At 54.1% G+C, this 22,593-nt stretch overlaps 2 protein-coding genes across 3 annotated transcripts in view; one reads left to right on the forward strand and one right to left on the reverse strand.

Annotated features, from left to right (window-relative positions):
* ASH1L (ASH1 like histone lysine methyltransferase) overlaps positions 1–9,172 on the reverse strand; it is a 54,017-nt gene extending 44,845 nt beyond the window's left edge. The window contains exons 1-2 of the mRNA XM_062016391.1: positions 9,010–9,172; positions 1,627–2,150 (exon numbers count right to left, since the gene is read on the reverse strand). Coding sequence (XP_061872375.1) covers positions 1,627–2,049 — 423 coding nt within the window. The 5' untranslated portion in view covers positions 2,050–2,150; positions 9,010–9,172. The remainder of the gene's footprint in view (positions 1–1,626; positions 2,151–9,009) is intronic.
* Positions 9,173–9,274: 102 nt separating this feature from the next.
* Positions 9,275–21,641, forward strand: DAP3 (death associated protein 3). Of its 2 annotated transcripts, XM_062016180.1 has the most exons (13): positions 9,275–9,383; positions 10,911–10,962; positions 14,074–14,196; positions 16,839–16,940; positions 17,766–17,874; positions 18,243–18,335; positions 18,803–18,933; positions 19,250–19,330; positions 19,562–19,720; positions 20,031–20,090; positions 20,991–21,080; positions 21,261–21,378; positions 21,534–21,641. In XM_062016180.1, the coding sequence occupies exons 2-13, from the start codon at positions 10,921–10,923 to the stop codon at positions 21,617–21,619; spliced, it is 1,194 nt and encodes a 397-aa protein (XP_061872164.1). In that variant the 5' UTR covers positions 9,275–9,383; positions 10,911–10,920; the 3' UTR covers positions 21,620–21,641. The 2 variants fall into 2 exon arrangements, with proteins under 2 accessions (XP_061872164.1, XP_061872165.1); XM_062016181.1 differs by lacking the exon at positions 14,074–14,196.
* The last annotated feature ends 952 nt before the right edge of the window (positions 21,642–22,593 follow it).

The raw sequence follows: 22,593 nt of genomic DNA on the forward strand, positions 1-22,593 counted from the left end.
ACTTCAGTGTGTGACTTGAACAAACACAGGGTTTTATCTCAGAGAAAGGATAAAGCCAGCAGCATAATGGCAAACTGTGACCTCCTCTCCCAGTAGTTTTCAAGTCACAGACACCATCAGGAACAAGCAGCTTGTTCTGAAATGGGAGCATGTCAAAGAAAGGCCAGAGCCAAAGTTTTAAGTTATATAATGTGCCACTTGAGAATTTCTGGTTTGACAGGCTGTCTGAAAATGCTTTTCTGTTTATAATGCAGGGAAAAAACCCCAAACTCGTGGAGTTTCATGGAGCTGAGGTGCTGAGGGTTAGTGGTGGGCTTGGCAGGGTGAGGGCAGGGCTTGGGCTCCATGAACCTGAAGGGCTTTTCCAACCAAAAAGTCATTTTAGTCATTGCATGTAGCATACAGCACACTTGTTCTTTCAGGGCATCATTTAGTATTTCTCTTTGAAGCTCCTCTTCCACAAGGAAAACTTAAGGCTGGGTATGTGAGGAGAAAGGAAAAGGTTTGGGTATGTCAGAGAGACGTCACCTCAGTGCAACATGAAGCAGTTCTCCATTCCCTTCGGGTAGGCTCTGCCTCATTCCAGGACAGACCTATGCAGGCAGCCTTACAAACAGGACCCAGGGTAGAGAAATGAAAAAGCCCTCAGCCTTGGGAACCTGTGAGCCTCAGAAACAGAGAGCCAAGGAAGGGCTCCAAGGACCTGTATTCCCTTACTGAATCTCCTGGTGTTGCAAAGTTGGACAAGGCTCCACGAGGAACATGCAAAAGAAACCAGGAGGGATAAAACTGCTCCCATGAGAAAACACAGCCCAAGAAAAACAGGAATGGAAGGAAAAGCTTCACCTCAGTAACCATGTACTAAAAGGAGCCAGAGTGTGGAGGGTGAGTCCTATTAGATAGCAAATCTTCTATGTATGTTGGGAAAAAAAAGACCCTGCTGCAACAAAACACTCCTAAAACTGAGCATCTGTGCAACTACATCTCTGATTCTTCCCATTTATCCTGTCTTCCCTATCTGTTGTTGCTGCTCTTGCTTGTTACATCATGCAGGTCATAAAAACAAGACATCCTCAAGGCAGGGCTCTCTCTCCTTGCAGTGGAAAATACCTGGCACGTCTCTCAAGCCACCACATTTATATGCAGTTTATCACCAGGCTGTTTTCTAACACAGCTGGGAAAGTTGGGGTTTCTTTTACTTTTCAGACACTGCTTGAGATGTTCATTGGTTAAGATACAGCAGAAACAAGAGTTCTGATAAATAAATCCAAAGCCAAGAGATCAGCAGAGTGGAAACACAGCCCCAATTAGAGACACCCCCCACACACACTATTATCTATCCAAGTGACTGAAGATCATCTGTTACTTTTCAGACATTCACCTATGAAGTTCACTTCAAGTTAACACAGGTTAATCTTTCATCCCTGGTTAAAAACAAAGAACACTGGCAGCTGTAAAACAGCAAAAGCACCTTTTTCCTGTTGGCTGAAACGAAATCAAAGTGATTCCAAACTGAGAACCTTCACTACCAGAGGCAAAAACACCCAACAGAACATGATTGTGGAGAGATGCCAGAAACCTTTTCAACACTTTAAGTTTCCTATGACTTGCAAAGAAACCACTCACTTGTTTGGAAGGGCAGTGCTCGTTCTTCTCATCTGTCATCTTCCCACTCTTGGGTGCCCTTCTGGGTTGCTTGATGCTGGTTTTTATAGCAGGCCTGCACACATAATTCTCCAGGTTCTTGGGAGGCTTTTTGGTTCGTTTTGCTTGAAGACCAATCTTCAGTTTCAAGTTGCCCTCTGAAAAGTTTGTTTCTTTCACTGAGAACTGTTGCTGTGCATCAGTCAGAGCCTCGTTCTTCCCATTCTCTGCACTGTTCCCCTCCCGGTTCTTCTTCTTCCCGTCGTCTTCTTCCTTGGTGCAACTCTCTAGCTCGACTTCTCCTTTCCCCACCAACGTGCCAATGTTTACTACAGAGGGGCTTTTCCCAGCAAACCCTTCAGAATCAGAACCCAAGCCTAACATAGCAGTATTCCGAGGGTCCATCACAGGCAGAAGAGGTGCCTTGGGGTTAATTTTAGGGAAGATTTACAGAGATATGTTCCACAGAAGATCTGTTCTGCTACTGGCAGCCAGCATCTTCTACTCTGGAGGAGGAAAAGAAAGACAGATGTAAGCTTTCATTCCCTAGCAGAAATGGAAAGTAAAACCAACCAGGAAGCAAACAGTGGTGTTTCACACAAGCAGCATCAGGCAGCTGATGTTTCAAATCACCATCTCTTCCTGTCATCCACCACATAAACACACTTTCTCTAGGAAACCATTTCACAATGGCAGGTAAAAAAGGTCCAAAGTATGTGAATATTCTCATGTGACTCCCAGCTTATCCACAGGATAATTCAAGTGATGGTTAAGGCTTTTAATATTGATGCTCTAAATGGTTTTGGTGTTTAAAAGCTCAGTTATTCCTAGTACAGCCACTCTCAGGCTGGACCCACTGAAACAGTTACAACTAAGGAATGATGCAGCTAATGAAGCCCATGAAGAAAATAAACCCCAAACCCAGAGACAAGCTGATTTTAATCACCTGAGCCACCAGGAAACTTGAGCTGAACCCAAGGATGTGTTGGTTTACAACTATGCCACAAAATCTGCTTGTGGAGTCCAAAGGCTTCCCACAATTCAGGAAGAAGAGTGCAAGAACAGAAGAAGAACCCACCAATTCACACACTAATCTGTACTTCTTGGAACAAGGGAACAGAACAGTCCTCACTCATCACAGATACTCTTATGGGTATGTAATTAACCTATTTATCATAAGGTATTAGAGGCAACTTCTTCATCTTAAATAAGAAGTTGATTTGAACAGCAGGAAGGGAGCTGGGGGTGTTGGTCAACAGCCAGCTGGGTGTGAGCCAGCAGCGTGCCCAGGGGGTGAGAAGGCCAAGGGCAGCCTGGCTGGGCTCAGCAGCAGCAGGGCAGGGATTGTCCCCTGTGCTGGGCCCTGGGGAGGCTGCAGCTCCAGGGCTGTGTCAGTGCTGGGCCCCTCACTCACTGCCACAGGGACACTGAGGGGCTGCAGAGCCGGGCACAGAGCTGGGGAAGGGGCTGGAGCACAAGTGCTGTGAGGAGCAGCCGAGGGAATGGGGGTGTTGAGGCTGGAGGAGGCTGAGAGGAGCCAGAAGCCCTCTCTGACACTCCTTGCCAGGAGGCTGCAGGGAGCTGGGGGTCAGTTTCTGCTCCCAAGTGATGGGACAAGAGGAAAGGGGCTGCTAATCCTGGACCTAATCATCATTTTGCCTCCACCACTGTAATCTTCTTCTCTCTGACTCTCCAATTACCCCACTCTAACCCACAGAAAGCATGTCTGCCAGTTTGATGGTTTCCCTAACTGTGAGCTGATGAGATCTCATCTCTCTGAAACCCCAAAATGCTGCTACTTCCCCACCTCATCAAGTTCAAGCTTCCTGTCATTGTCTTCGAGGTGTGCATAACCCTCCCTTGGCTCTCTGCTTGTTCACATTCCTTAGTGCCCTCTGTTTCAGCAGTGACAACTGATGTTCCTCTTTTCCTTTGAGGTAACACCATTGCTTTCTCTGTGCTACTCTTCAGAGAATCACAGAATGGTTTGGCTTGGAAGGGATCTTAAAGCTCATCTAGTTCCAACCCCCCTGCTCTGGGCAAGGACAGTTTGCACTAGGAGCAGGATGCTCATAGCCCCATCCAACCCACAACCTCTCTGGACAACCTGTGTCAGGGCCTCACCACTCTTACAGGAGAGAACTTCTTCCTCATAGCTCATCTCCTCTCTTTCAGTTTGCAGACATCACTCCTCATGTCACCACAGGCCCTTGTAAAAGTCCTTGTTGGCCCCATTAGGTGCTGGATCTCAGTCTGTCTCCAGAGCAGAGGGGCTCCAGCCTTCAGATCATCTTTGTGGCCTCCTCTGACTTGCCCCAACAGGCCCTTCTGATGCTGCTGCCCTGGAGGCAGCAGTGCAGGGGAGTCTCTCCAGAGCAGAGGGGCAGAATCCCTTCCCTTGAACTGCTGGGGATGGCCCTACTTACACCAGCCTCCAGGATCTTCACTATTCCTCTTGCAGGTCATGCCTTAAAATCCCCTTCTGGATGTCAGTGCAGATGAGCAGGCAAATGACAACAGCCACAGTTCAGCTGTAAAAGCCTGCATGAATTTACCCTGAACACTCACTCCAAGGATTTGGTACTCTCAAGACCTGAATCACATTTACCCACGTGATAGAAGGTATACAGCTGTCTCTTCCCTCTCCTCATTCATTCTGTTAATCTGTAAGTCCTGTTTTTAATTACACTACAGGTTTCTTCAGGTCACAAAAAACCCCCAGACTATGGACTTGCAAAGTACCTGCTTGGATGCCTCTGATCCCTGAAAGAGATGGCTGCATGTCCCCTTGACAAAGACCTTTCCAAGGGAAGCACTAGATCCATCTGGTGCACCTGGTAGGATTCATGTGAAATTAAAGGAGTGGAGCCTGGTTGCCCCAGCCCACAATGAAGCATTGTCTAAGCTTGCACTCTGTCATTTCACCTCACTGCTTCCTAAACTTCCAGGAGCAGCAAGTGCCACTAAACTCAAGCAGCAGGGCATCCTACACCAGGCCAAGAACTCGGCTCAGCAGCTCCTGTCCCACTGCTCACACTTTGCAGAGCCACAGGAGATGGTTCCAAAGCCAGACCAACATTTTTGATTGCAGGACTCCTTTTTTTGGATGAAACAAGCAGCCATTTCCCTCAGGACTCTGTTCCAAGACCTAATCCACATAAGCTAACGTGGTTTTTTCCTAGCTTAAGAACCATCTAGTATGAGATCTCTGCACACAGCCTCACAAATTCTGATCAAAACACATCCTAACCATCTCCCTGGGAAGCAAAACACATCAGACCTCCAGTCTACCATCCAGTATCTCAAATCCCTCCTGTCATCACTTTTTCCCCTCCCAAAACAGATTACCTAGGAAGTGTTTCAACACCCTTTTTGACATGTGCTACCTACAACTAACCACTCTTCATTAATGATTTCTCTAATGCCATATACAGTTTGAATACCTCTGACTCATTCTTAGGCCCCTGTTGACACATCCAAAGCCCTTTATTTTGTTCAGCATCTGCTCAGATCTCTGTTCTTCTCATCCCCTGCTTTTCCAGCAAATAAATACCAAGGGTTGACTTCTTCTGCCAGCTCTGAGGTATGTTTTCCCCTCTCTGCTCCCTCAGCAATATTAACTGAGGTTTTGGGGGTCTCCTGCTCAATTCCCTAAGTCACCTTCATTTCTGCTACTGCTTTGGTTGATAAAAACACACTGGGATCTTATAGTTGGGAGATGAGTGGGTTTTCTTTAGGTTCTTTCCATTGCATCAGCTGCAGAGGATGTTAAAACAACCCAGCTGGGTGTCTGAAGTGCCAGAATACTAACTGATAACTCTATGGCCTCTCCCAATCCCCTTTCTCACATCCCTTGTCTTCTTTCTCTGCTATACAACTACCACCCTCAGAAGGTAAACTTTGTGAGCAGGTCTCATGTTTCATCTGGTACCTGCTTCTGGTCCCATCCCTGAACTGAAAGGCCTGCAAACACCAGATGGAATTTGGACTCCCCTCATCATTTTGTTGCTTCACTATTCAGGGGTGAATTCATATGAAATTGATAAATAAAAGGCACATTTGATCAGACCAAAGGTTCATTTAGCTTTAGGCTGTTGGTCTCAACACCAGCCAGTAGTGATTGCCTAGGGAAAAGCATGAGAAAAAGCCCAACATATGCTGTGGCAATTCCACTACAACATTCTCCCAGCCTTGAAATTGGTGTTTCAGAAACTCCCTGAGATGTCTCTGCATCTAATGCCTTTCAGTGGACTTCTCTGAACAAAAAACTCCTCTGCTATTTATACCCACCTAGTAAAAGAGAACATAAAGGACTGAGTAAAGCAATAATTCACCTTTAATTCCTGAGACAACGTGGTTATGACCCAGATACCCCAGTGCTGGGACAGGCCCCTGCTTGCACAATGAGTAAGGTCATGAGACACAAAACTAGGACCAAGTTTTAACTTCACAGAATAATCCCATCAGGTTTGGACAGCAGATGAGGGGAGGGATGTCCCTGCTTTCCTGAAAACTGTAGATGAAACACATGACCTCAACTAGGGGAGGAACAAGCCCAGCAGCAGCCCAGGCTGGGGGTGAGCTGCTGGAGAGCAGCTCCAGGAGAGGGACCTGGCACTGCTGGGGGAGAACAAAGTGACCCTGAGCAGCAACGTGGGCTCGTGGGCAAGAAGCCAACGGCAGCCTGGGGGCAGCAAGAGAGTGTGGGCAGCAGGGCCAGGGAGCTTGTGCTGCCCCTGTGCTCTGCCAGAGCTGGGGAGGCCTCAGCTGGAGTCCTGTGGCCAGGGCTGGGCTGCCCAGCTCAGGAGAGACAGGGAAGTGCTGCAGAGAGGCCAGTGCAGGGCTGCCAAGATGCTGAGGGGCTGCAACATGTGTGTGAGGAGGAAAGGCTGCAGCCCTGGGGCTGTTGAGCCTGGGGAACAGAAGCCTGAGCTCAGGGGCACCTTGTTGATCAACCCCTAAAGGGTGAGTGGCAGGAGGTTGGGGTCAGTGCCAGGACATCAGCTGGAGCACAAAAGGTTCCATTTAAACCCAAGGAGCAAGTGCTTTGGTGCTGAGGGGAGGGAGCCCTGGCCCTGGGCGTGGAGGCTCCTTCTCAGGAGCTTCCCAAACCCCTCTGGACACATTCCTGTGCCCCCTGAGCCAGGGGAACCTGCTTTAGCAAGGGCTGGATGATCCCTAGACCTCCCTTCCCAGCCCATCCTGGCATTCTGTGAGGTGACCACAGCAGCAGCAGCCGACAACTCGCCAACAGCAGCACAAAGTAACACTTTTCTGAAGGAAAAACCGAAACCAAGAACCCATCTGACAACAATGGCTGTTACACCACCACTGTCACTCCCTGCCTTTATGTGCTATTTCCATTTTCCTCTGGTGACAGCGCTATCAACAAGCCCCTTCTCTCACCCCCGGAGTGTTTAAAGCAGCTTTTTGTATCCTCGAGGACAGTTTATAAACTCCTGAAAACAACCCAAAACAAGCTGCTGCTTTTGGTGAGTTATGACTCAAATGATTTGACTGTTTATTATCACTGAGACATTACATGCTTTTTAGATGACTTGTCGACTGCCTGTAGCAACCAGATGAAACTCCAGCCCAAAACCAAGTGGCAGCAACTGTGCCTTTAAAGTTAAGATGTACTTAGACCTCCTCCAAACACAAGCTAAGAGAAATCTGTCTCCTACAGTTTAGGAATGGTGCTGAAGCTTGATTTTTTTGGAGTAAGGATGCTTCTTAAGAACTCAAGTAAGCAGACAGATGATGATTTTAGAGCCCATCTCTACCCATATGTTCAACCAGCTGCCAGAACTTCCCCGTTCACAGAGGCTGAAGCACCAGGGATGGTCTCAAGGTCCTCAAAGATGATCAGGTGAAACACAAGTCTTTCAGGATTCACCTCCCCCCCAGAAAAAACCTCCCCCACATGCTTTTGCAAGTGCAAGCTACGTTAATGCAAGGAGGAGAGTCAAATAAACAAGGAGAGAAGCCAAAAAGAGATGCTGCTCCTGAAAACTCAGTTTAAATGGGTGAAGGGAAAGCCACTGATCTTCACCACACGTCCCTCCCACAGTCCCTACTCCCCAAATCTCTCCTAACAAGCCTGGAAAGCCATGGGAAGAACCTGCTCCCTCAGGTTTCCCTTCCTGGCTCCTGAAAACACGGGACTAGCAGAGGAGTGAATGCGTGTCCTGAGGCCATCTGATGGAAACCCTCCTTCCAGTAGCTGCACCTCCTCTGCACCAGGTGAAGGAACCACAAAACCAGATGTGAGAGAGACAGAAGCTGGAAAGCCAAGGAAGGGGAACTGAACTGAAAGGACAGCAACACGTTTTGGCTCCTGAGCTGAGAGACGGGTAAGGCTGAGACACACCGAGCCCAACCACCTGCTCCCCAAATACTGCTCGAGGAAACGAAGTAAGGATTGAAAATACAATGAAAGCAAAAGCATGATCTGGGGGGAAGGAGGGAGGGCTGGAGGAAAAGCCTCTGAGCCACTGACCTACTAAACTAAGCAATATCCCAACACGGGAAGAGTGGAGGTGCTAAAGAAACGTGCCACAGGGCCCCCACCCGGGACGGGCCGCTCTCTTCCCACCACCGAAATGAAAGTTCCCTGGACGCGGTGCCTTGTCCACACAGACCCGACCCCCGGGAAACTCCCTGGAGCCCGCGGCAAGCCCCGGGCCGCTGCGGGACAGCCGCGGGGTGGCGGCGGGATCGACCCCGCGTCCCCCGGCCCCTCCGCCGGGTGCCATCCCGCCCCCCTCCCCCGGCTCCCGCGGGGCCTGACACAACGCACGAGCGCGGCTGTCAGCCTCTCCCCACCCCCGCAGGGCACGGGCCCGGCCGCGGGCGTCCCGCCGGCACACGGCCTCCGCTGCTGTCACCGGGACCCCCCGCACCGCCCCGCACCGCGCCCCGCCGCCGGGGATACCCCGCCTCCCTCCTTCCCTCCCTCCCTCCTTCCCTCCCTCAGCGCGGGCCCGGCTGTCAGGGATCCCCCGCCCCCTCCCTCCCGGCGCGGGCCCGGCTGTCAGGGATCCCCCGCCCCGCTTCACGCCGAAGGGCCCAGCCGGGGTTCGCCGCCGCCGCCGCCGCTCCGAGCGCGGGCCCGGCCGGGGGCCGCCCTCCCCTCCGCACACCCCCCGGCGTCACCGCCGAGCTCCCCAGACAGCCGCGGACGCTCCGGCGAGGCCCCCGGCGCGGCGGCCCGAGGCGCGGGTGCGGGGCAGCGGTGCGGGGCGGCCCCCGGCGCGGCTCCCCGGCCACACAGCTCCCCTCCCCCCCGGGCTCCGGGCCTCAGGCGGTCCCAGTCCCCGCCCGCTCCCCCCCCCCCATCACCCCGCGCCTCTCTCCGCTCCTCACCGTGTCAGCGACAACGCGGCCGGGGCCGAGGACGTTCTCCTCCGCGCCGCATCTTCCCCGGGCCGCCCGCGGGGACGGGGCCAGGGCGGGACCGGGACCGACCGGCCGCCGCTTCGGCCCAGCTCCGAGCCGAGGCAGCGAAACCAAAATGGCGGCGGCTCCTGCTCCAGCGCGAGCGAGCGCCCGGCGCCCCGCCCCCCCCCGCGCGCGGCCACACCCCGCGCCGCCGGCCCCGCCCACCGCGTGGCGCGCTGCGAGCCGCCGCCGCTTGGCCCTCCGCGGCACCCGTAGAGGCCCGCCGGCCGCCCCCTCCCACCCGCGGCCTGTCGCGCCCAGGAGCCCCCGTGAGGGCCGCGGCGGCGCCGGCGGTACCGGTGAGGCCCGGAGCGAGCGGCGGCCGCCCGGGGGAGGGCGGGGGGATGGCGGGGACGCGCGCAGGGGCTGGATGAGGGGGGTGGGAGCCTGCGCGGTGGGCACCCGAGGCGCGGAGCGGCGGCGGCCCGGGGAGGCCGGAGCGGGCGGCCCTTCGGGGCCCTTCCGCGGGCGTGAGAAGCGCGGCTGCAGCTCTGCCGGGTGCGGTGGGGCTGCTGTGGGGCTGCAGCTCTGCCGGGGGCTGTGGGGCTGCTGTGGGGCTGCAGCTCTGCCGGCTGCTGTGGGGCTGCAGCTCTGCCGGCTGCTGTGGGGCTGCAGCTCTGCCGGCTGCTGTGGGGCTGCGGTGGGGCTGCAGCTCTGCCGGCTGCTGTGGGGCTGCAGCTCTGCCGGCTGCTGTGGGGCTGCAGCTCTGCCGGGTGCTGTGGGGCTGCGGTGGGGCTGCAGCTCTGCCGGCTGCTGTGGGGCTGCAGCTCTGCCGGCTGCTGTGGGGCTGCGGTGGGGCTGCAGCTCTGCCGGCTGCTGTGGGGCTGCAGCTCTGCCGGCTGCTGTGAGGCTGCAGCTCTGCCGGCTGCTGTGAGGCTGCAGCTCTGCCGGCTGCTGTGAGGCTGCAGCTCTGCCGGCTGCTGTGAGGCTGCTGTGAGGCTGCTGTGTGGCTCCAGCTCTGCCGGCTGCTGTGAGGCTGCTGTGGGGCTGCAGCTCTGTGGGTGCTGTGGGGCTGCAGCTCTGCTGGGTGCTGTGGGGCTGCGGTGAGGCTGCCGTGGGGCTGCTGTGGGGCTGCAGCTCTGCCGGCTGCTGTGGGGCTGCTGTAAGGGTGCCGTGGGGCTGCTGTGAGGCTGCTGCTCTGCCCCAGCCACGCAAAGCTCAGAGAGCCCTGTAACGTGTGTTATCGGCCACTCGGAACGTCGGCACCGTCCCAAATCAACTTTGAGGCGTCTGTGGCTCCTCGAGTCTCCAGAATTAACCTTCCTAACCTCAGAATTAACCTGAGACAGGCGGGATCCAGCCTGTACGTGCAAACGTGGCAAAGTAAAACGAGCCCAAAGAGCCTCCCCGGGCTCCAGTTGCTCCTGAAGAGCAAAACCAGGGCATGTTTGTGAAGAACGAGCAACCCTCAGCGTGGAGTCGTTGCCTAATTCACTTCAATCCTCTTCATCTTGCTGGGGGTTATCGCTGTAGTTAGCCCCTGCCTCTACCTTCCTCCTGAGGAACCACCTTTGCATTAACTTGTCACCATGAGGAATCCCTCCAGGATCTTTGTTAGAAGAATGTCTGCTCCTCCTTGGGTGAAGGAAGTATCTTTACTTGTGAAGTCAGAGGGGGTTTTGGTCAATGTCTCTGTGAAAAACCATAGTTGACAGATGATCTTTTAGTAGGCAAATGATGCTGCTTGCTGCAGAGCATTCTGACACTGGATTACTTGGCTGAATTGGTTGAGTGCCTGGACTTTTAAGCTCTTTGGAATGATTCTCTCCCAAGTGTGAAATCAAACCTGATAAAAGCCCCTGTAACATCCACTTCTGTCTCTGCAGGGAAAAGAAAATGCTGAGAAGTCTGAAAAGACTTGTGTCCCATCCTCTGAAGGTAAGTCCTGGACAAGCATCATGTGGCTTCCAATATGTTCCTCTTTCATTTGTCATCTTGTGCCTCTTGGTTGTGGAAACTCCACTGTGGGCACAGGAGGCTGTGTGTGTGTGACTGCCACCTTGCTCTCTGTGTGCTGCAGAGACAGGGCACGTGCAGACAGGCCTTGGGGAGCTGGCTGAAGTGAGAGGTTCATGACAACACTAAACTTTGGCATTTGACAATGTCCAGCATGCTGAAATTCTCACAGCTTCAATGCTGAATCTCCTTTGCTCTGCTCTGCTGGGAAGTAGAAAGGACAAAGCTCTTTCCAGAGCACAGAACCAACAGCTTTTCACAGCAGCTTCTGTTGCTGGTGGGGAGGTGATCTTGCAGAGGCAGCTCAGGGCTGATGTCAGCTCTGTCACAACACCCCAGCAGCACTGCCTGACCAGTAAAGCTTCCATCATGAAGGAATGAGTGACAGGACAAGAGGAAAGGGGCTGGAGTTGCCCCAGGGGAGGTTGATGCTGGAGCTGAGGCAGAACTGTTTCCCTGAGAGGGGTGTCAGCCCCTGTGCCAGGCTGCCCAGGGAGCTGGGGCAGTGCCCAGCCCTGGAGACATTCAACAGACACATCACTGAGGTGCTGAGGGCTGTGGCTCAGTGCTGGGCTGGGCAGGGTGAGGCCAGGGGATGGATTTAATGACCTTAAAGGTCTTTTCCAACCCAAATGAGTCTCTGATTCCAAGATGCTTGTGCAAACTGCCACCCAGAGCTGGGAAGGTCTTGCTGTGCAGCACCTGCAGAAGACAGGGATGAGACAAGAGGAAAGGGGCTGCAGTTGCCCCAGGGGAGGCTGAGGCTGGAGCTGAGGCAGAACTGTTTCCCTGAGAGGGGTGTCAGCCCCTGTGCCAGGCTGCCCAGGGAGCTGGGGGAGTGCCCAGCCCTCAGGGATCCCACATCTTAGGGCCATGGATTAGTTGGGAGGTTTGGCAGTGTGAGGGGAGGGGTTGATGTTGATATTAAAGGTCTTTTCCAAGCCAAGCTGTTCTATCAGTGCTGCATATCTGGGATGGCTTCCTCATGGGAAAGAATTCCAGTTGCTTGGTTTGCTGTTGCCTCTTCAATGCTTTTACTAGTGATATGCAGAGGATGAGGAGTAACTCACCTGCTGAGACAAGGCTCTGGCTGCACAGTTGTGTGCTTCTCATGGCAGCATTTCTGACACAAACAGGCTTTTTTTCCCTAGAGCCTGAGCTACGTGGGAACATGTAGGAACAGCTCCACCTTATGGCACATGACTCTGATTAATCCCCAGCACCACGTGATGATTTGCTGCCATTTCAGGGATGTGAGTTAACACTCCTGTGTCCTTTGGCAGGTGGAAACTTGATGTAAAACCCCACTCCCAAGAGAAACTGAGTGAAAGGATAAGGTGAAAAGATGAGCAGCTTCCCTGTGTGTTGGGGTTTAGTAAGCAGAGCTCTCAGGAAGGTGTCTGTGTGTGGTTCTGATGTTCTGCATGAAGCCAAAGGGATCAGTGAGGAACCTCTGTCTTTTCTTCCAGGAGCTGGGACCACCTGGCACGTTGCTACTGTAAAGTCAGACTATCAAATGCATTTGTAGTGATATTCCAAGTCACTGGAAGGTGTTTGTGGAGCCTGTTACAAACACAGATGCACTGCTGCATCAATTTAGGGTGGTTGTTCAGCCTGGAGAAGAGGCTGAGGGGAGACAGGAGCACTCTCTGCCACTGCCTGACAGGAGGCTGTGGCTGGTAGGGGCTCAAAGCAACAGGACAAGAGGAAACAGCCTCCAGTTGCCCCAGGGGAGGTTGAGGCTGGAGCTGAGGCAGAACTGTTTCCCTGAGAGGGGTGTCAGCCCTGTGCCAGGCTGCCCAGGGAGCTGGGGCAGTGCCTAGCCCTGGAGGGTTCCCAGAGCTGAGGTGCTGAGGGCTGTGGGGTAGTGGAGGCTGTGGCAGTGCTGAGGGAACAGTTGGACTCAGGAGCTTGAAGGGCTTTTCCCACCTCAGCCTGTGTGAAACTGAAGCTCAGTGATTCATAAAATGCAGGTCTGTGTCTCTCAAGATGAGAGTAACTGCAAAGACTATCACATTCACCAGCTTGGGTTGGTTTTGGAGCACTTCAATAACAGGACATGGGGGGTTAACCCCACATTCCACTTTCTTCTGAGCCTCTGTGGCTTTCAGGTGACCCCTGAGGAAAAGTGGGATGACAGCAGAACTGCCTCATGCCTCCAAGGCCTCAAACAGCTGCTCCTGTCTCTAACCTCTCCTTCATGGCTGCTCTCATCTCAGCAGCCAGGCAAAATAGGAAACTGCTTGCTCTCTTTGCAGCTCAGAGCCTGCAACTGTTCCAGTCAGTAACACCAAGGGTGGCTTTCACTTTTGCTTGCTTTGCTCACAGCCCCTGTTTGCAGGATCCACCTTTGGATGCAGTGACAAATGCTCCTGATTCCTCCCCACCATAACACAAGAAAAGAGCTTGTCCTGCTCCTCACTTTCTTGCCTGTTTTGGCTGGGGTTTGAACAACCTGTCTGTGGGGAAAGAGGAGGGGGAAAGGAAAATGAGGAATGGAGCAGCTTAGCTGGCTGTTGCAGTTTCCCAGCTGTGCCTGGATTGGAAGAGCCTGGATGCAGGGACACAGGGAGGAAAAGCAGTGCAGGGAATGCAGTTACAAGTATCAAATAGTGGGCAGCACTGCACTAATCCCTCAGTAATTGAGGTGATTATGGATTACCAGAGATGGATGTTCAGGCTACTTGCTGCTGTACCTTGGCAGGAACACAGGGAAGAACTTCTCACCATTGAGACTTTAATGGCTCTTAAGCAGCCTGGAAGGGATAACAGCTCTGGGTGCAGGGCTCTGACTTGAGGTGGCAGCTGAGGGAAGGGGTTTAGAAGCAGGTATCTAGATGTGAAATGGAGTTCTACAGCAGGGAGGGGGTTCCTGATGACCTTCTCTGCTGCTGCTGAATTGATTCCAAGGGCAGAGCCCGTTCTGAGGCACAGGCTCATCACACCAGCAGTGAACAGCACTAACTGGATCTTTAGATGCACCAAGAATCTTTGCTGTAAAGTTGATCTCTTTGCCTTTTTGTCCTTCTGCAGCTGGACCATGGCTGTGCCCTGCACACTGCAGCCAAGCATTGCTTCAGTCCCATGGTCAGCCAGGATGTCCAAACCCCAGCAGAGACCCCAAGGGCAGTTTTCTACACCAGTGAGAAGGACCCGGTGAGTTGGTGCCACAGTTGTTGCTGTCAGACAGCAGGTGCCTCAGTTCCAGCAGTCTGCAGAGCCTGAGGCCAGGGGTGCTCACAGGGACTGTGCTGGTGTAGGAGGTTTAAGGGAAAGGGAGTAACAGGCTGAGGTAGAAGCAGCTGTAGACCGTGATCCCCAGCCCAGAGGGAAACAGCCCCTGCCTGGGTTAATGAGATGGGGCTGGTCTCTGCTGGGAAGCTCCTGGGAACAAGCATTGATTCCTTTTCTGTAGCTGCACAGAGGAGATGGCCTGTGTGCTGCAGGGGCTCAGATGTGCCTTCCATTGTCATCAGACACCATTCATTTCAGCTCCAGGCTTATTCTTCCCTGACCAACCTCCCCAAATTGGCAACGAAGGCAGATAAAAACACACACCCCAGATGACCTCAGCACAGCTCTCCAGCATCACCATTCCAGCCTCACACTCTCCACCTCAAGCACAAAATGAAGTGGAATAAATGAATGGCAGAAGCCTTTGAGGTGCTTTGCTGCTGCCTCTGTAATTGGAGTCTTTTCAGTCCCTGATTCCTCTGGGGTCTCTATGGAAACAGCAGCATGCAGATGATCTTGCTCACGTGACCTGAGTGTCTCTATAGATTGCACAGAAGAGTCCAGATGGCAAGGATTGTCCCCACTGTCCTGTGCCTACCATTTAGGTTGCCAGGCAACTGGCTTTGGCATCCTGGCTTCCTGTGCCTGATGTTGGGCGACAGCAAGCGCTCGTTAATTCATCAGCTCGGCCTTGGCTGGGACTGAGATGGCTGCAAAGCCCCCAGCTCAGGCTGCACCCACACTCCTGCACCACACAGTCCCATGAGAAATGCATGTGGAGCACCAGATGAAAACTAATAAGCTTTGACATACCTTTCCATGAGCAAAACTCAACAGTGGCTTAGCATGAGGGGCAAGATCCTGACCCACTGCACAGATGGAGGAGCTGGAGGGTGAAGGAATTTGCCCAAGGTTATGCAGCAAGACAGTGATGAAGCTGAGAATGAAAATGATCCCTGGAGTGCTGCTCTTCTGTTGGAGTCCAGGGATGTCCATGTCCATAGGTGCTCTTCTGTTTGACCCCAAACTGCCAGAGCAAAACACAGGCACCAATGGTCTGATGTAAATCCCTAAAGGGTGGGTGGCAGGAGGCTGGGGCCAGTGTTTGTTGTGTGGTGGCCAGTGACAGGACAGGGGGTGATGGACATGAATTGGAACACAAAAGGTTCCATTTCAACAGGAGGAGCAAGTGCTTTGGTGCTGAGGTGAGGGAGCCCTGGCCCAGGCTGCCCAGGGAGGGTGTGGAGGCTCCTTCTCAGGAGCTTCCCAACCCCACCTGGACACATTCCTGAGCCCCCTGAGCCAGGGGAACCTGCTGTAGCAGGGGCTGGATGATCCCTAGAGCTCCCTTCCCACCCCACCATGCTGAGATTCTGTCCCAACACCTGCAGGCAAACCCTAGAGGACTCAGGCAAACCCTAGAGAACTCAGCCTAGAGCCTGAAACACAGCTCTGCTGGATAAATCTGCTAAAGCTGGCAGAAACACCAGCTGCTGCTGCTTCTTTCTGAAGAGTAAATAAAACCACTCTTATGTTTTTCTGCACCATTACTATGTCAAATAAAGAACAGCAGGAAGCTGTTCTATTCTGATTCCATCTCAAGCAAAGGGGAAGCAGGAGCTGGGCCATGCACAAGAGGGATTCTTTAACTTGACATCTCAAATGTGGTGCAGGACACCATCCAAGGCAGCAAAGCTTGGCACAGAGCTGCTGAAGCAGCCTGACAAAGCTTGGCACAGAAGTTGCTAAAGGTCACAGAGGAATTACTGCAGAGGAGTGTCTCTGTGTACTGTCCTCATTGTACATGACTCAAAACATGATGACTGGACCAAGAGTAAATAAATCAGTGATTTGCAATCATTACATGGTAGGAAAACAGAATAATGAAGGGGAGGGGGGGGGGAAGCAGGGCATGAAATGGCTCTTCAATTAACAGCTCCCAGTACCAACAGCTTCTGGTCCAAGAGCTTAAAGTAATCCCTGGGAATAAATGCAGAACCATGGCAGGAACCAAACTGACCACTCCTGTCACAACAAGGGGCTTGAAGTGACTGCCTGAGGATGGGGACTTCTTAAGCACCCAGCACTCCTTAACAAGGCAAATGGCACCTGAGGAGTCAGTGCTGAGAGACAGCAAAGGGCAAAGCAGAAAACATCTTGCCACAGACTTCAGCCAGTGAGTTGGAATCCAGCAGGTAACTGCAAAGGGGGTTGTGCTGCTGATGAGGTGCTGTGGGGACCCGAAGCACGAGTGGACTGAGGAAAGGAGATGAATTCATGGAGCACAGGAGCCCACAAAGCAATGTGGCTCCTACACAAGCCCAAGGAGTCCCTTGCTGTGTCTTGCCAGGTAGTTTATCCTTTCTGTAGGTTCCTCCTAAGCCTCTGCCAGCAGTGAGGCTGCTCCAGTTCCTGCTTCACTCTGCTCCTTTGACTTTCCATAGGGGTAGAGACTCACTTTGATTGCACATTCCTCTCCTGCTGCCTCCCTCACAGGCCTTCTGGATGCACAGGAGAGCTGCCAGACCTCCCTGAGTGTCACTGTTTGTGTTTCCCCTTCCCAGGCCAAGCACACAGAGCAGCATGAGGGTCAGCACTACCACATCCCACTGGAGGAGGTGAAAGCTGTGTTTCCCCACGGGCTGCCCCGGCGCTTCCAGCAGCAGGTACTTGAGTTCAGAGCAGATGGGGAGGGAAGAGCCAGCTGCAGGGGGTAACACTGATGCTTTCCTCTTGGGGTGAGAGTGATCTGCTGCAAGAATGCATTTATTCCTGGTCCTTGCTGTTATTTTCTGCAGCTAAATGAGATGGGGCAAGCAGAAGGGGGTGAGGATTCCACCTCAGGCAATATTCCATCCAATAGTTTCCAGCTCTGTACCCTCAGGACAGAATGAATGACAGAAACACTCTCCACAGTTACATTCCTGCAGGAATCAGGCTCTCTCATCAAACAGCTTTACATCAGCAGCACAACATATCTTGCTTCTTGCTGTCTGGTACAAGACAGGTGATGCTGTGGCTGGATCAGACTTTGTAAGCTTCTCCAGACTTCACCAGACTGGTGACTGGAGTTTAGGAAGTGATTCCTTATCTGTGAGCTGGTAATGAACTCAATTCATGAACAGCCTGAGTCACAGCATGGTGGGGGTTGGAAGGGACCTTCAGAGCTCATCCAGCTCCACCCCCCTGCCAAAGCAGGTCCCACCTAGATCAGGTCACACAGGAACGTGTCCAGGTGGGTTTGGAAGGAGCCTCCACAGCCTGCTTGGCTTTCCCTCCATCTCTGGGGATGTGGTGGAATATCTAGCCCTGGAAACTCATTTCCAAGCACACAAAGGACAAGGAGGACATCAGGAGCAGTCAGTGTGGCTTCACCAAGGACCACGACCAACCTCATCAACTTCTGCCGTGCTGGTAGTCCGGGGCAGAGCAGTGGAGGTTCAAACCCTGCCAGCACCTTCCTTCTCATCATCTTCTGTTCCTTTTCTCAGATTAAGACCTTCAATGAAGCCTGTCTGATGGTACGAAAACCTGCTCTAGAGCTTTTCTCTTACCTGAGAGGCACCAACTTTGCCCACCCAGCCGTCAGATACGTCATCTGTATCTTTTACCACTTGCCACGAGCAGGGAGCTGCTGTGGATGAGGTTTTCATCCCGTCCCTGACCACTGCTCTTGGAGTTTGCAGGAGCTGGTTCTGCCACGTGCCTGGTGTCAGTTCAGGAAGCTCTTGTGCTTTCATTCTAAGCTTGATTTGGTTGAAAGCACGGGGAAGGGGATGGGAATCAGCTCTGATGCCATGGGGTGGGGGCATCCAGAGGAGGAATTCTTTAGGTTGTGTTTGCTGCTGAGCAAAAGCAGGATGGAACACCATCCTTGCTCCTCCTGTATGCCTTCTGATAAAGAATTACAGTCAGGTAACAAACTGAAGTGGTTTTTCAGAGAGTTTCCTTAACAGTCCATACTGGAGATGGTGAGAAAGGAACAGGGAAAACCATGACTCTGTGTCACGTGGTTCACTACTGCTCCAGGCAAGGCTGGCTGGTGCTGCACATCCCAGATGGTAAGGACCAAGTGAGGTAGGATGAGAGATACAAACACCCCCTTCCACCACCCTCAAAACTTCACAGAGTCTGAAGGGCTGGGAGGGACCTTGAGAGCTCACCCAGTGCAACCCCCCTAGAGCAGGAGCAGCTGGAGCAGGGCACACAGGGACTCATCCAGCTGGGGCTGGGATGTCCCCAGAGAAGGAGCCTCCACAGCCCATCTGAGCAGCCCCTGCCAGGAGTTTCTCCTCCTGTGCCAGTGCAACCAGAGAATCACACAGTGATGGGGGTGGGAAAGAACCTCCAGAGCTCCTCCAGCCCCCTCAAGCAGGTTCCTCATGGTCAGGGGGCACAGGAACGTGTCCAGCTGGGGTTGGGATGACCCCAGAGAAGGAGCCTCCAGATCCCACCTGGGCAGCCCCTTCCAGTAATTATTTTGACTAATAAATAACCACAAACCCAACTGGTTTTATTTTGCTCACAGCTCATCTCTGGGTGAAAAACTGCAAGGAGCTTCTGCCATCTTCCTACAACAGAGAGCGCCTGGACCAGCCCCTGCAAGCATCCTTCTGGCTCAGGAACTTCAAAGCCTCAAATGAACACTTCCTACAAGAGGTCTGTAGAACCTGTCACCTTGTCTTGCTTGCTTGGTTGGTAAGAACAACCCCCAGGACTGGCTCCTGGGGCTGGTGTGTGCATTTGCTTCCTCTCACTGAGCACCTTGGTGTGAGTTCTGGACCAGCTCAAGTTCCAGCTTCGTTGCCATCTCGCTTTTGTAGGACTTTCAGCCCTGGTTGCAGTGAATTCCTTCTCCCACATTCTACACTAAGTCTTTAAAGCTGGCAAAGAACCAGGAATCTTGCCCTCCAGGCTTTGCCAAGCTGGTTTGCAGGGTTCCATTCCCCATCTAACTGTGGTTCTCTTCCTGCAGATTAAAACACAACGAAGGTACGTGTGGGGCAAACGAGAAAGCACCGAGGAGGGCAGACCCTTGGGTGAAGTGGTGGAGCAGGTAAGGAGCAACAGCTGCTTCTGGCTTTGTCTCACCTGTTGGTAGAAGATCCCAGCATTGTGATTGTGTGACACAGTTTCTGAAGGTGTTAGAGGAACCCCAGGCAGGTTTCACTCTCCTTTTACCTCCCTTCCCTGCCCCTCTCAGGAGAACAGATGGTGCCCAAAGTCACCAGTGTTGGGTATGGACAAGAAAACCAACCCCAGCTCTGTGCCTTTTCCCTCCTCACAGGGTTTAGCTCGTGTGAGGGTTGCCAGTGATGCTGTTGGGGTGGTGCTGAAGGAGCTCAAGCAGCAGAGTGACCTCGGCTCCTTCCGGCTTCTCGTGGCAGTGGACGGCGTCAACGCTCTCTGGGGAAGGACCACCTTAAAGAAGGAAGATAAAAGCCCTGTAAGGACTGGTCTGCTCTGAGATTCCTCCATTCCTACAGCAGGGGAGAGAGTGTCTTGTTTGTTATTAAGTTCATGTTGTGCTTGTAAGGCAGTTTTGACTGAAGGGAGTGTTCTGGGCAAGAAAAGCACGTCTGTGTCTTGTTAGGGGAGGGTTGGGAGCTTCTGTAAGGCTGCAGCACTCAGAGCAAAGGAAAAAGGCACCTGAAGGAGGCAAATGATCCTTCCATGGATGTTGAGGATGTAAGGAAGGGGGATTTATGCCTCAAACTGCTGGCCAAAAACAAGTGGTAACAGATGATGTTCCCCAGGTTTCCCCAGAGGAGCTGACGCTCGTGTACAACCTGCGGAAGCTGATGGTGAACAACTGGGTGAGTTGCAGGTTGTACCTTTTGGGGGGTTCCTGTCAGCAAGCAGAACTGTGCACTGGCTGTGACCCTGCAGGGCTGCTGTCAACCACCTCCTGCAGTGACAGAGTGAGCACAGAGGGGCTGTCGGGTTTGTGTCTCATCACTGAGAACAAGAACAGCATCACAGCAGCATCACTGTGCCAAACTCCTGGCTGTGCCCCCGAGCCAGGGCTGTTTCATCACCCTCCTGACAGTGTCTCTGCTGCTTTTTGGAGCTAATGAGAGCTTTTGAACATGAGAAACAAGTCTATGAAGTGTGACTGAGCGACCCAGAGGTGTTTAGTTTGGAGAGAAGGAAGCTGAGGGGTGACATGATGCCTCTGACACTCCCTGACAGGAGGCTGCAGTGAGCTGGGGGTCAGGCTCTGCTCCCAAGTGATGGGACAAGGGGAAACAGCCTCAAGCTGCACGAGGGGAAGTTTAGATTGGAGCTGAGGCAGAACTGTTTCCCTGAGAGGGGTGTCAGCCCTGTGCCAGGCTGCCCAGGGAGCTGGGGCAATGCCCAGCCCTGCAGGGATCCCAAAGCCCTGGAGCTGAGGGCTGTGGCTCAGTGCTGGGCTGGGCAGGGTGAGGCCAGGGCTGGGACTGCAGCAGCTCCAGGGGCTTTTCCAACCAAAGTGATTCCAACTTCTGGTCTCTAAATGTTTTGCTGTAGGAAGTCAGCTCCAGCTGATTCCCAGTCCCCTGCAGGCTCGTGTTTCTGACAGCCAGGGTTAACAGGAGCATTGCAAAAGTCCCTTATGGAAGGGCTTTTGGAACTGAAGTAACTGCAAGATGATGCCACCCTTGTTTCCAGTCAGTCTGTAGCGATGGCACAAACACTCCCTGGCTTGCTACAAGGGTTTCTGTTCTGCCTTGCAGAAAGGAGGTGCCATTGTGACAACCCTCAGCCAGACTGGCTCACTCTTCAAGCCCAGCTCTGCCTATTTACCACAGGAGCTGCTGGGAAAGGTGAGTCCCGGCCTCTGTGTTCCCCACATCACCCTGGGGAAGCCAAGAGAGATCCCAGTGTGAGAGCTGTGGCGGGTTGAGGCATCACACACCCCCCTCCAGGGGAGCTGAGCCCTTTCCCTCGGTGAGGTGGGTCCTGCAGCCCCTGGGGCCTCACCCTCCCCCTGCTTGTCTTTCCAGGAGGGTTTTGATGCCTTGGACCCCTTTGTGCCCATCCCGGTCCCCAACTACAGCCCCAAGGAATTCGAGAGCTGTTACCGCTACTACCTGGACCGCAAGTGGCTGCAGCACGAGAAAGGTCCCGGCTGCGGGGCGGGACGGGGCGGGACGGGGCGGAGGAGGGGCCGGAGGAGGGGGCAGAGGGAGGAGGGGCCGGAGGAGGGGCCGGAGGAGGGGGCGGAGGAGGGGTCGGAGCAGCTCTCGCCCCTCACCGCGCTGCGTCTGTCTTTGCAGCTCACACGGAGGCCGGGAAGGAGGAGCTGCGGTTCCTGAGCGGCTGCAACCCGCGGCAGCTGGAGCGGCTGGTGGCCCCGCTCTAGTGCAATAAAGAGTGGAGCAAGAGCTGTTGGGTGTCCTGTGCTGCGGGTGTGCCTGTGCTGCGGGTGTCCCTGTGGGTGTCACTATGGGTGTCCCTGCGGGTGTCCCTGTGCTGCGGCTGTGCCTGTGCTGTGTCTGTCCCTGCAGGTGTCACTATGGGTGTCCCTGCGGGTGTCCCTGTGGGTGTCAGAGGAGCTGAAGTGCCACGGGTGTCCCTGCAGTGCGGGTGTCCCTCTGGGTGTCTTTGAGGGGTGAAGCACTGCGGGTGTCCCTGTGCTGTGGGTGTCCCTGTGGGGGTGTGTGTGGGTGTCTGTGTGTTGCTGCTGCCTGCGCGGGGCCGAGGCAGTGCGGGTGTCTGTGTGTCCTTGTGGGTGTCTGTCTGTCCGTGTGGCTGGCTGTCTGTCCGTGCCAGTGTCCATCCGTGCAGGTGTCTGTCTGTCCATGTGGGTGTCCGTCTGTCCGTCCGTGCGGGTGTCTGTCCATGCGGGTGTCCATCTGTCCGTGCCAGTGTCCGTCCGTGCCAGTGTCCGTCTGTCTGTGTGGGTGTCTGTCTGTGTGGGTGTCTGTCCGTGCGGGTATCCGTCTGTCCATCCGTGTGGGTGTCCGTCTGTCCATGCGGGTGTCCGTCCGTGCGGATGTCCGTCTGTCCGTGCGGGTGTCCGTCTGTCCGTCCGTGCGGGTGTCCATCTGTCCGTGCGGGTGTCTGTCCATGCGGGTGTCCGTCTGTCCGTGCAGGTGTCTGTCCGTCCGTGCGGGTGTCTGTCCGTGCGGGTGTCCGTCTGTCCGTCCGTGCGTGTGTCCGTCCGTCCGTGCGGGTGTCCGTCTGTCCGTGTGTCTGTCCGTCCGTGCGGGTGTCCGTCGGTCGGTGCGTGTGTCCGTCGGTCCGTGCGTGTGTCCGTCGGTCGGTGCGCGGGGCCGAGGCGCCGTCGTGACGCGGTTCCGCCGCGCGGGGCGGCGCGTGCGCGCTGCGGGGCGC

This window comes from Colius striatus, chromosome 29 (assembly GCF_028858725.1).
Source record: "Colius striatus isolate bColStr4 chromosome 29, bColStr4.1.hap1, whole genome shotgun sequence".
Classification (NCBI taxonomy): domain Eukaryota; kingdom Metazoa; phylum Chordata; class Aves; order Coliiformes; family Coliidae; genus Colius; species Colius striatus.

Excerpts from the sequence above, each read along its gene's own strand:
- DAP3 (XM_062016180.1), top strand. The coding sequence starts at position 10,921 with ATGCTGAGAAGTCTGAAAAGACTTGTGTCCCATCCTCTGAAG. Across the intron at positions 19,331-19,561 it reads TGGGTGAAGTGGTGGAGCAG|GGTTTAGCTCGTGTGAGGGT; the intron begins GTAAGGAGCAAC and ends CCCTCCTCACAG. Across the intron at positions 20,091-20,990 it reads AGCTGATGGTGAACAACTGG|AAAGGAGGTGCCATTGTGAC; the intron begins GTGAGTTGCAGG and ends TCTGCCTTGCAG.